The 13,112-nt window shown below is 59.0% G+C and overlaps 1 protein-coding gene across 1 annotated transcript in view; it reads left to right on the forward strand.

The window, feature by feature from the left end:
* The window catches only part of ARHGAP35 (Rho GTPase activating protein 35), a 123,812-nt gene extending 114,511 nt beyond the window's left edge, over positions 1-9,301 (forward strand). The window contains exons 6-7 of the mRNA XM_080829184.1: positions 6,246-6,351; positions 7,131-9,301. Coding sequence (XP_080685310.1) covers positions 6,246-6,351; positions 7,131-7,488 — 464 coding nt within the window. The 3' untranslated portion in view covers positions 7,489-9,301. The remainder of the gene's footprint in view (positions 1-6,245; positions 6,352-7,130) is intronic.
* The last annotated feature ends 3,811 nt before the right edge of the window (positions 9,302-13,112 follow it).

Here is a 13,112-nt window from a genome sequence, read left to right on the forward strand (position 1 = left end):
TTTGCTTGTCCCCAGTGGAGGCGTGACAGGCACAGCCTTCCCTGACCCTTAGCTTCCTACCACACGGCACCTCCTCCTATGTGTGGACGATTAGGAGAGATCTAGAGGCAGGGCTGTAACAGGCCTTTCTTCTCCCCTCAGAGGAAGCCAGACTCTGGAGGGAAAGGGATGGCTTGCCCTGGCCAGAAGATCCCTGGGGGCTCCAGCAGGTTAGCCCCTCTGGCTTACTGGCGACCTTTGCGTGCCATCCTGCCAGCCCCAACAGCTGTTTCCGCCCTGACCTGCCGCTCTCGGGAGACGTTTGTCCGCCGTATTGGGAGCCTTCCCAGCAGACAGCCTTTCCCGGACTTGGTGCTGTGCTGCAGCTTCCCACCTTGTGGCACTTTTTCCCTTTTTTAGTCAAAGGCGCTTTCCTGCTTTGCAAGCCTGTTGGGCCAAGACCCCTAGAAGGAGCCATTACTGTGCAGCTGCAGAAGGGAGAGTCTTGGCCAGTGACCAGGTGGGGGCGGGGGTGGGTGATGAAGGGAGCTGCGTTCCTTAGACCACAGGACCTTAGTCTCGTCTCATCCCTGCCCACCTCAAAAGAGGGAGTTTTAAGCCAGCATGATTTACTCACAAGGCTGATGGTGTGGGCAGCAGTTTGGGGGAAGTCACAAACTAGGATTTTAAGTCTTGGATCGCAGGCTTTTTAGTGACTTTGCTGACAGCAGCCCAGCCCGAACTGCAGAGGCACCCCTGTTGGAACCCGGCTGCTGCTGGGACTGCAGCACCGCCCCCTGCCCCGCCACCTTTCCCTGGTCTGCACTCCTGCGACGTCTGGTCCTGCAAGCTGGGCACCGCCTTGGCCGTACTTGAGCCCCATGGTCTCGACAGATCAGAATCTCTCGCAGCTCCGGAACTCGTCTGAGCCCGTCAGGGCTGGAGCAGAAGTGCAGAGTTCTGGCACAGTCATGGTCATCGGTGGTCTGGTCTTCTTTCCCAGCAGGAGTCCGGCTTTCTCCAGACCAGTTGGGTGGGGACAGGGGCCAGCTCCCGCTCTGCTCCTGCTGGCCAGAGACAGAGCCCTCCCGGCGATCCCTCCTCCCGCAGGCTCCAGGCTGGCCCAGATGTGAAATGCATGGGCACTCTCCGTCTGGAGCCAGCTTGCTTTCCACCTGAGCTCTCTGGGCGGAAGTTAGGAAGAAAAGGTGCAGGCGGCTCTCCGCGCCCAAGCTGGAGGATTCCTGTCAGCATTTGTCTTGACTTGGCGCCATCTAGAGGCTCGTAGAGTCCTGGTTCCCGACAGTCCCATTGTTTCTGAAGGAGCTGCTGACATAGCATCCTTTTGGGTTTTGGAGGGGGCTGGGGGGGCAGGGGAGGGAGGTGTTACTGATAGGGGATCAGCTGCGCTTCCTAGTGGCGTCCCTGGCTTCCACTGCTGAGGAAGGGAGCTTCTTGCTGCTCCTGCAGCCTGGAAAAGGGTGGAGGTTTCTGCTTCCTCTTCCCATTGTGTGTTTCCTGTGCCCCAAGCTAGTCAGCTGGAGCTCCTCAGCTTGAACCTGGGGGTGGGCGGAAGGTGGGGGTGGGGGGAGGATCTCGCTGACTGGGCACCTTCCAAGGCCACTGGGGCTGTGCATGTCCCGGGGAGGGGGGGGGTTCACTGAGCCAGGGACGCCAACCAGGCAGGACCAGCATTAGTGTTAAGGGACGTTATGAAACAGAGGTTCTCAAGCCCAAAAGTAGGTATTCCCAGCCTGGCTGGGTTTCCATGGCAACATCAACTTGACCAGCTCTTCCTACTTAATACCTGAGAGCTGTTGTGTCTGTGTGTATTCAGGGCTTGGAAGTGGTTTCAGATCCCATCACAACAAATATCAAGGTCACTATCAAATTGTTTTGTTAGCTCCAGAATTTCACAATATTGAATATTGCTGAAAATATGCCCACGAATAGATGCTTGGGATTGTTCGCCGGTGATCTTCCTACCGTACTCAAGGTGACTTGTGGGTGATTCAGAGCTGAGTGACAGCAGCGGCCGCCCCCCGCCATACCGCTTAGGGAGTGGCGTGCTGGGGCTTGACCTTCTGTGCGTGAACATTGTCCCTGCTCTCCCAGTGTGCGGGCTTCAGTCACCTGCCAGACAGCAGGAAGCCAGCTGAGCTAGAAGCGCAGAAAATGCAGTGAGAGGAAACTAGGGGCAAGGGCTTCATGGAAGAGGTGGCATCTGGGCTGCGGCTTCAGGGAGGACTAGGATTTCCGGAGGCAGAGAAAAGGGCTTTGCATTCCCTGTTTCATCTCACGCGGCCTTCAGCATCTCTTACCATTTGTTCTTGCCCCACGTCTTCCCCTTCTCCCGTGACACCACCAACCCCACCACCACTGAGGGGACTCTCTCCAGTCCGGCCAGCCCCCCAGAGGCCTCTCCGCCGTCTTCTGTGCCAGAAGGGGTCCTAGAGCTAATGCTGTCCCAGACGTACTGAGCCCGAGGACCTTTGGCTCTAGGGCCTCGTTAGCCCCATCATCACTTCTGAAGCTCTGTGTGCGCAGTTTAGTCTCTAGGGAAGAGCAGTAGCTTTCAGTAGCTTGTTGGGGGGATGTATGCCCCAAGTGGTTCAGGATACTGGCTCACCGTCTCACCATCCCATCGAGAAGTGGCACGGCTCGCAGCTAGAGATGATAAGCTAGTTCTGGGATCCTGCTTCCTCTTGTCTGTTGAGATGACCACGTCAGTTCACAGGGTGTTCCTCGCTCACAGCCTGGCACATGCCAGACCCTGTGTAGGACCAGGCAGATGGCATGGACAGATGAGTGTGTGGTCCCTGCCGCCTCGGTCTGATGGGGTAGGAGGCACAGAACAGGTGACTGCAAGGCCATGCCTCCCGCAGAAGACACCCAGAATCTTCCATTCCAGGCCCAACAGAGTGAAATCTTGGCCTCGGACCTGTTTCACATGTGAGGGAGAGGTGGGGGTTCCATGCTATGCGGGCCTGTGTGCGCCCCCGAGAGGGCGAGAGGGCCTTGAGGCAGGCTTTTCCTTTTCTGCTGATGCAGGTCTGTGAGACGGTCAAAGGCCATCTGAGATTTTCCTCCAGGCCCTGAGTTTTGTGGCAGCACATCCCAGCCTAGAGCCTGGACTAAAGGTGGCGGCAGAGTGCCCCAGCCAGGGCGAGAACAGCGTCTGGGATCACGAACCCTGACAGCAGCTTGTGGGACCTTGGGCCAGCGCTCTTACTCCTCAGGGCCTTGGTTGATCCGTGTGCCATGAGGAGTGTGGCCGGCTTACCTCTAAGCCGTGGCCTCTGCTTCCTCCTGAGTTCTTGGGGTATTTGCTAGTTCTGGATGTGTTCTCAGTCACCTGGTCTGTGTCCGGATTTTGTCTTGGTTCAGCTGGCTTGGAAATGCCTCTCCAGTACCTATCTTGCTCTCTCGTTGGTGGAGACCCCATTTCACAAGCACAGGTTGTGAGCTGGGGTGGCCCTGGCCCTGTGGAGGTGCCCTCGCCATACCACCTCTTCCCTCGGAGGGGGTCCCTGAAGTTGGAGCGCTCCACAGCATGGCGGAAGGCCGGGGACCCCGAGCAGCCCTGCTGGACTGGGAGAGGGCCCGTGCCCGCCTGCCATGCCTCTCACTAGTCTTCCGTCCATGGCGCGGCCTCTTGGCATGTTCTCAGCCAGCGTGTAGGGGGAGCCCAGTGTGGTGAGGGCTGGAGCGACTCTGAAGTTGTCCCTTAGCACTCTGGCATTGTCCAGAGGTGAGAACCCGCTGTCCCGAGGACCTGAGGGAAGGCTCTCTTGCTTGAGGGAGGAGGCGAGGTCAGCAGGGTGGGCCGCATGGTTCACGAGACAGCGGCAGGGCTGGCTTCTGCCCCGAGAGGCTTCCTGTTCTCCTTGATGTCCTCCCTCCACCTCCTCCTGCCAGACTCTGGTCCTCGGCACTCGCGAGCACCTGCGCCTCGAAGCCAGCTGGAGAAAAGGAGGGGGGGCAGCACAAGGTGGGGGACCATCTAGGGCCTTGCTGGGCACCTTGCTGCCACACTGCGTAAGGAGGGAGGCTGGCATTCCCGGGGACAGCACATGAGTCACTGTCACAGCAGGCCCGACACTGCCTCCTCTGCTTCCTCCTCCTCCCAGGGAAGACAGCAGCAGCAAACATCCCTGTGGCTCGGTGGGGCCCAGACCCCTGTCACTGCCAGCCCTGCTTCCGGCCTCTAGCCAGGAGGACGGGTGAGGCCCGCTCTTGGACGCAGGTGCCCCGGGGGTCACCTGCGTAACGAAAACACACAGCCTCGGCCCGGCGAGACCTGGGCCGAACTCGCAGCTGGAAGGGGGTGTGATGGTTCTGTTGAAGGAGGTTCTGAGCCCCACACATGCTTCTCGGGTGTCAGGACAGTCACTCCTGATGAGAGCAGTGAACTTGCTGTAAGTAAATTTTGTACTGAAGTTTAACAGGAAAGAGTTTTGAAACTCACAGCCAGTGAGAAAGTGTACTCTCGAGGTTGAACCCTTAAAATAAAGTTTGGGTGCAGAGCACTGCAGGTGATAATGGCCCCCCATAATTAGTTCCTGTGGCTTTTCAGTCATTTTCTACCAGACAGCTGTTAGCAAAACACGATTTTTATCAAGTCCCACTCTTGAGTTGAAAGATTCACCAGTTCCAGGCCGGCGAGCCTGTCGGCCAAAGCTCGGCGTCGCTCCAGCCCTGCCCATCTTTGCGGCCTCCGTTTCCCTCGCTTCCTGCCCCTTAGACTGCCTCCAGGTGCTGACCGTGTGTCTGTGTGTGAGCTCTGGCTCTTAGCATGTGGCCACACCGTCATCAGCCACTTGCACAGACAAGGAGTGCACATGCGGAGTGTCACGCAGCCACGATCACACACTTGTCAGCGTCAGACAGGACTCGAACCGAGGACTGCCTGGCTAGGGCTTGGGCTCTGACCTGCCACGCAGCCTTTCTGCCCTGCACTTCGCCGTCCCCTCCAGCCGTGCACCTTCCTCCTGTCACTCCTGGCCTGGCTCTAGCCAGGCTCCTCCCACGCTTCCCCAGACCGTGACCCTAGGCCCACATCGCCTATTGCAGAGGTTCTTAGCTTGGAGGCCGTAGGTTTCCTAAGGAACATGTTGAGTTTTGGAGCGTCCATGAACCTCCAGAAGTTGCAGGCAGAGTTGTACACAGCATGTTTGAGGACAGGCTCCAGAGCTTACATCCATCACAACGGAGTCTATACCCCAGACCAGTCAGGAACCATCATATTTTTTAGCGACCCACCCACTCCCCCAACCCCACCCCCACCCCCGTCAGTGTGGGATAGCTGTTGTCTCTTCCTGGGCTCAACTGGTTTCTCTGGGTCCTAGGTGTCACCTTCAGCTCTGAGAAGTCGGTATAGGGAGGTCTCTCATGCTCAGAGAAATCTGGGCCAGCCCTCCCAGCCCAGGCAAGCCAGGCATGTTCAAGAAGGGCCAGCCAGGACCCCAGGGAGCAGGCATGACGGGCCCCACCGAGGCTCCGCAGCCGGTCAGTGGGTCTGGTTCCCAAGCCCTGCAGCCTCTCTGGGCCTCACCTTCCTTACTCCTCAGTGGGCACCGACGACCCCCGGCCTGGTGTGGATGAGCACTAACTCAAGTTATCCTGTTTTCATGCTCCCACTACATTAGGATTCCGTGATGGGCAGAGAGTGGGCGGTAGTGGGGGAAGGGGGTGCGTAGACCCTTTGATGAACTGCATGAGAATTCCCCCACTGTTGGCATCAGCTCCTCCAATAGGGAGATGTGTAGAGGGTCCTTGTGTCTCTAGGAAAAGGACAGAGCCCTGGTCTTGTGACAGACTCCCTCCCTAGACAGTCTGTTGGCGTGGGTGGGTGTCAGCGCTCACCCGTCTGGTCAGGAAGCGCGCAGGCTTTCTGCATTGGGATGCCTGTCTCCAGGGGCAACCGGATGAGCAAAGAATGGTGTTCTTTATGGCGGCGTCTCTGTGGATCCTTGAGTCTCGGGTAGTGGGGGCCAGGAAGCCCCAGGCACACAGTGCTCCCCTTCAGCAGGAGCCTGGGACCCAGAGGTAGTCCTGGCTGCTGGGTCAGTGCCCACCGCCAGGTGTGCCTGCCTTGGGCAGAGGCTTGCAGGGGATAGACTGGGAAACCCCCGGTCTGTGTGTACCCCGAGGCGGCCCGCAGCCCGTTAGCCTCACCACCTGCCCAGAAGCAGTATCTTACTGTCTTGAGCCCATAACACCCACCAGCCATGGCCACGAAAGTCTTTGGTTTTCTCTTTCCTCAGAAATCAATGACCGGGAACAGAAGTTACATGCCCTTAAGGAGGTACTCAAGAAATTTCCAAAGGAAAACCACGAAGTCTTCAAATATGTCATCTCTCACCTAAACAAGTATGTCCCGGGGCTTGCTCTTTGGTCTCCTCCAGAAATTGCCAGCGGGGCCCCCAGCCACAGAATGAGGTGGGGCCAGGCCGTGTTCTCAGCCTGGCCCACCAGGGACCGCCACACCTCCTCCACGGGGGCGCATCTGGTTCCCCAGGGAGTACCCTGGCCACTCGCCGCCGCCTCACATTTCCGTCCTGGTCCTGTCCGAGGGGCCCACGCAGCCCTGAGCATGCCCCGAGTCCTCTATGTGTGTGACACGCCCCTGGGCAGGATGGGGACGCTGGGAAGAACCTCGAGCCTGGCGAGTAAGTGCAGGACCTGCGGGCAGGCGGCCTGTCGGTGGACTGTGTCCCATATTCCTTCACAGACGGAAAAGGTGGGGTTTTCCAGGCAAACCTGTTCCTCTCTTGGCAGAGTGGTGTTTTACGGAGTTCTAGCTCCGGTGTACACACTCCCTCTCTCATCAGCCAGAGCAGCGTGACACACTTTGGTGTCTGGATGAGAGTCGTTTGTGGGTGGAGGGCATCCCATGAGCCAAGACCTCAGAGCCACTCCTCAGGGGATGGCCTGGTGGCGACACGGGAGCAGACCGGCCACAGAAGGTCTCAGGCCTCAACGTCCAGGCCAGGCCACAGAGACCTGTGCTTGGGCCTTTTCTGTTTTCAGGTTGTGGGTGGGCAGGCAGGGAGAGCAGTCGGGGTGAGGGTGACCGGGAGCACACAGGGGACAGGGCAGGGGCCCTCTGCACTGCTGAGCTCTGACCATGAGTCTGGTGTCCCCCACAGAGTCAGCCACAACAACAAGGTGAATCTCATGACCAGTGAGAATCTCTCCATCTGCTTCTGGCCCACCTTGATGAGACCCGACTTCAGCACCATGGACGCCCTCACGGCCACGCGGACCTACCAGACAATCATCGAGCTCTTCATCCAGCAGTGCCCCTTCTTCTTCCACAATCGGCCCATCAGTGAGCCTCCTGGTGCCACGCCCAGCTCCCCCTCTGCCGTGGCTTCCACTGTCCCCTTCCTCACCTCCACACCTGTCACAAGTCAGCCATCACCCCCCCAGTCCCCTCCACCCACCCCCCAGTCCCCCATGCAGGCCCTGCTCCCCTCCCAGCTTCAAGCCGAACACACGCTGTGAGCCGCCAAGGCCTGGAGCGAAAGGACACCTTCTCTCTTCCACGGGGTGGCATTTGGCCTTGAACAAAACCAGGTCCATTGGGGTGGGGAGAGTGTCCCCTCCCCCCCCGTTACCTTCTGAAGACGTCAGCGGGAGCACCAGCCCCAGTCTCCCGAGGGCCGGGCTGTCAGGCCCCCCGAGCCCAGTGCTGCGGACCTGGAGCTGCTCACAGGCAGCAGCCAGGGGGCGGCCCTGTCCTTTGACTTGGACCCTTTTGAGGACTGAACTGGCCGGGCAGTAGCCCCCGTGGCCCTCCACACGCTCACTGCTCCCCAGACCACCGCCCCCACCTGCCCCCACGTACCAGCCTCGGGGCACCCACCCACTGCTTGGACAGAGCCCCGGCCTCCGCCAACGGGAGGAGGCTCCGAGATTTGGGCCGCCCCGGGGCAGGGCCGGCAGCCCCCCCGGAGAACAATTCCCGTCCATTTCGTCTGTCTGTTTCTACCTTCATGTCTGCACCTCCGCCCCTGTTAGGGGAGCCCCTGTCCAGCAGCCTCGGGAACACACAGGCCACAGCTCTGTCAGCCCAAGGTACAGTGCTGCGGATGCTGGCCCGCCGGGTCAGGACAGGGAGGGCAGCTGTGTGCCTGGACCACAAGTGTGTGGCTTCCCTCCACTTCCCACACGCCCGTCCCTCGTCACAGGCTTTGGGATACATTCCCTTTAAGACAACACTGGAAGATGGAAAACCCCCTACAGTAACTTAGAAAAGAGGAGGACACTACAGACCTCAAGATTGACCCTCCCCCCCACGTCTTGGAGAGGCAAGCAGGTGGTCACAGCGAAACAAGGATGCCCGAGGGTGGTGGCCAGAGGAGCTGTGGGGGTCCCACTTTCGCCCTGTCACCAGGTCCCCTTTACCCAAGAAGACAGTTAAAGCCCTTGGTGGGAAGAGCTTGGGAGACCCACAGACCAGCCTGAATCCGGGTCTGCCTTGGAATACACTACAGTGCTATGGAAACACTACTCTGTGGGGGGGGCGGGCACGTGGGGGGTATGCCTGTTGGAGAGGGCACACCTTGGGGGGACTCTGGGTGCACCTGGGGTTCAGTTTCTTGTGTTTGGTGTTGGAATGGAGTCATTATCACCCTGGGCCGCAGGACACCCCCAGCCCAGGGGAGTTCGTGGGAGGTGGGTGATGTGTGAAGAGTGGTCACCTGTGCCTGCGCAGGGACATCCTTTGTGTTCCCAGGACCAGGAGGGCCTGGAGGAGCAAAAGTCACAGAAGCTATCAGAGTCACGAGGAGGGTGCTGGGCCTGCCTGTCACACAGCCCTTCCCTAACCCTTCCCCTCAGCTTCCGGGCCCTCCCACTGACCCCCGGGGAACCCTTCGCGTGCCCCACCTTCTGTCCCCCGGACAGCGATCGTGCTAAGGCTGCTACAGCTACTGGCTGCCCTCCCATTCCTCGTGGCCAGGCTGTGGCCTCTGCCCCCGGAAAGCCTGCCACGGAGGCGCCCTGGGCCGTGGGCTTCAGGGTCCTGCGGGCCATGCAGCCTCCAGGTCTCTCCGCACTTTAAGCAACGCCTGTGGCAGGTTTGATGATGCCCTGGGTCCCCTCAGCTGGGTGACAGCTGCCTCCGAGGCCCCTCCCGTCCCACTCTCACGGTCTGCCATGGGAGGGGAGGGAGGCCCTGCGCTCGCTGACTTCTCCGGATAAGCTGGATACCTTACTGCTCCGGGCTCCTGTAAGCCTGAGCAAGGTGCTTGGGAAACTCCCTGCAACTTCTACCGCCTCTTTTTAAGAACACTAGTCAAAACACAAACCTAAGGTACCTGAATGGTGATGGGAGTGCTGGGTGGGGGTCTCCGTGGCTCAGCGCCCCAATGCACTCGGTCAAGGTCGTCAGGAAGGTGATGGGTCAACTGTGACTGCGCTTGGCCCCATGGTCTTGGCTGCCCAGCCCCTCTGCTCTGAGCCCTGGGCCGGTGAGGAAATCACTCTGCTGAACGGATCTCCGCGTTCCTGTAGATCACGCTCACCTACCCGCCCCGAGGCAGCCTCTCAGGGTACTGGGTGGGGGTGCTCCGGGACCACCACCCCTTGTGTGAACTGAAATAGAAGTAGCCGGTCCCCTGCCCACCCGCCGTCTCCGCGGGGCCACCCCCACAACCACTGCCTGCATGCCTGGGCTGTGCCCCAGGAACTGGACAAGCCCCCCTGCTCCCCACACCCCTGAGACTGTGCAGAGGGGCAGGTGGTGACTCCCAAGTGGATGAGGGCGGGACACCGGCTGCGGGCCGTTGCCCTCACAAAGTAGTGGGAGCCCGGCTTCCCTGGGATACCTCTGGGCCAGCTTCGCCCCCTGCCAGCCAGCTTGGGAGCTGCAGGACCCATTCCCCTGGCTGGGCCCCGCATCCTGCCGGAGGTTTAAGGGTGTCCAGGGGGGAGCTGCCGGCTCATGCCCTGAAGAGCTGCCGAGGACAGGAAGTGCCAGGGGTTCCTCTTGTTTCCATTTCCTCTGTCAAGTCTAGCTTCTAGTTTTCTGCTCCAGACTGACTGGAACTGGGGGATGTTTGTCATTCTGGGTTGGCGCTGCCATTCGTGGTCATTGTGGGCCCTGGCCTTCGGTCCCCAGCCAGGGATTAGCACCCGGACCCTGGGGCTGTGCTGGGACGTGCTGCCCTAAATGGGACGCTCCCACTCCTCGAAGCCATCCAGCATGCGAAGCTCTGAAGGGTGCTCTCCCCACGACTGTCCCCGAGCCAGCGGCCCCCGCGGCTCTGGAATTGAGGGAAGGGCGGGCAGGAGGCAGCCTTGGCCAGAGCGGGGGAGCAGGTCGGCAGAGGTAATGGGCTTGCGCGGGTGCTCTCTCCCCGGCCAGTGTTTGACATCCACAGATAGGAGTGGCCGTATTTGGTGGAAATGAACAGCCCTCGGTTGGGAGCGGAGGGCTGATGCCGGCTCTGACCCGGACGCTTCCGCGGTGGAAGGGGTCCAAGGTTGAGCGGCATGGGCTTGTGAGTCAGCCCTGAATTCCTGACTGTGTTGCCTGCTGGGGATCACACACGGCACATTTATTCCTGCTCTCCATCGAGTCGTTCTTGCCATCACTTGACGTTCTGGAGTGCTGGGGAACACTTGGTACTGTTTCCTGTGTTCTCCACCAGGCCACCACCTTGATCTTCCTGCCTCGAGGCGGGAACATGCTGCCGGCTGTGATTCTTCTGGCAGAATTTGTTGGTCTTTGCCAGGTGGACAGGGTGACATCACAGGAGCAGCGCGCTGTCCACGAGGGGCCCAGAGCGCATGCCTTCCCCTGGCCTTGCGCCTGGGGCCCTGGTCCCCTGGTCTCGGGGTGGGGAGGAAGGCCTGGAGGGCGGTCCATCCTCAGCCCTGAAACTTGAAAACCACGCTGCATTGGTAAAAACCCTGTCCCTCTGTGCCCCCTTCCCCCTCCCGCGAGGACAGCCACGCTGCTTTGGGGTATCTGAGAAAGGAGTGGATATCGTCTCGCTGCCACTGGGGGCTCTGCCCTGCTGCTGTGTCTCCAAGAGAAGGAAGCCCCAGGGACTTGGGCGACTTTCTAGGGGCCGGTCTCCACAGTCCTGTGCAGTGGGCACAGTGTGCCCCGGGGACGGGGACAGCCGGCACTGCACTCGCTCCTGGGCCCGCTGACTCCGCAGACGGTGGAGGAGTCGCTCTCCTGTTGCTTGGCAGGTTCAAGCCACTCGTTTGCGCCTAGGTGAAAGGAAGGACGGAGTCGCCTCCAGGACTGCTGGCCAAGGGGGGCGTTGTGAGGGCAAAGGCCATTCTCCCCTCCCCAGGTTCCGACCTGTGTCCAGGAGGGATCCTGCCCTCCCAGGGAGCCAGGTCTGGGCCCACCGCAGTGAGGTTACATTTTCATGTAGAGACAGGGCCTAAGTTATTGTTTCCATAAAAATATCCTGTCCCCTGTGTACATAAAAAAAAAAAAAAACAATGTATGAGAATAAAAATTGTTTGAAAATTTGGAATAGTGCTGCTGCCAGCTTATTTTTCTGGTACTTGTATTTTCACATGTTAAATGATCTTTATATATGTTGAATTAACAAATATTTTGAGTTTCCTGAGAAAAAAGCGTATTAATGGTATTGAAATGTGTTAGTAGTCTGGCCGTGTGCCTAAATTTGTTTTGCAGCAAAAGTGGAGAACTGTATGTAAAGAAAGTATAACAATTATTTCTTTGTATTTTAGGGGCTTTAACCAGGACATCCTCTAGTTGGTGTTAGGAATGTTTGCTTCATTTCCAGACTTTTTTTTTTTTTAAACACGTCGTGGATTTCTTGAGGCTCCAACCTGATTAGTGCATGGTCAGCCGTCAAGGCTGAGGCATCTCTGACTGAGGTGGTTTTGTTTGGTTTTGTTTTTTAAAATCATGTATTTGCTACAAAGTATTGTACTCGTCTCAATGGGAATGGTGTAAAAAACTGAAAAGGCCTTATGTGATATGTATCATAGTTAATAAATCAATCTTGTAAAAAACCAAACCTGAGAGAGATGAAGGTGCCCCCCCCCCCAGGGCCCTGAGCGTCCTTCCCGCAACGGGCACAGCCTCAGGCCCCCAGCTCCTCCTCAGAAGCCCAGCAGGCGGGGGGAGTCTGTTCTCTGGCCACAGGGCGCGAGGCTCCCCAAGCACCCCCAGGAGAAGGTAAATTTGGAGGGGGGGGTTGCTGCTCAGGTCCTTTTAGCCAAATCCCAACGCACAGACCCCTGTGACCACAGGCACCCAGCAGGGGACACCAAAGTCAGCAGCTCCCGCCCTGCCGTCTGACCCCATGCCAGACTGGATGTCTGAGGCCACAGGGGTGGTGCCAGGGGTTTACTTCGTGGCGGGCTGTGGAGGGTTAACCTCTGTTAACCACCTTCATTCAGGACAGCGCCTCCAGGGCCGGCTGGCTCCCTGGGTCCATGACCTTCCTGTCCCTAGTGCCTCCATTCTGGCCCAAGCCCCAGTTCCACTGAGGGGCAGCCCCACACCCTAAACGGCCTCCTTGCCCTCAGTCTTGCCCCTTCCCATCCAACTTCTCCATACCCCGAAGTTATTCCAGAAGGAAGACCTGGCTCTGCATTAGCTATGGCAGAAGTGGGCAGTAGTCCGAGTACAAGACACCTCCCCCTTCCTGTGCCCACAGCAGACGTGGCTTGTTGATCAGGACGCCATGGAGCTCGGGCCCAGCACCCCTCCCGCCAGGCAGCCGCTGCCAATCAGCAGGGCACCGGAGAGGCCACCTGCTTGCATAGGCTTCTGGTTCGGGGGTGGGGGGTCCCTCAAAGAGATGCCCACGGGGAAGCAGGCGCTCTGACAGCCATGCTGGGACCCTTCGCTCTGGATCCAACCCGTCTCCCACGCTCCTCCCGGCAGATCCCCGGCGTCAGTCACAGTCATTCACGTTCTCTGAATGCACGTGGTTGCTTGCTGCATCCAGGCCTTTCCTTGGGCTGTTCCCCGCGCCCTCGCCTGGAATTCCTTCTGTCCTCATGCCCCCATATGTGAGCTCTTATCCGTCAGACCCTCTCCACCCCTCCAAGCTAGGCTTCCTCTAGAAATTCTAGCATTCCACAATGATTCGCCCAGCATCTATCATTTGCTTGTCCTGGGT

The sequence above is a fragment of the Martes martes genome (assembly GCF_963455335.1).
Source record: "Martes martes genome assembly, chromosome: 17".
Lineage (NCBI taxonomy): Eukaryota > Metazoa > Chordata > Mammalia > Carnivora > Mustelidae > Martes > Martes martes.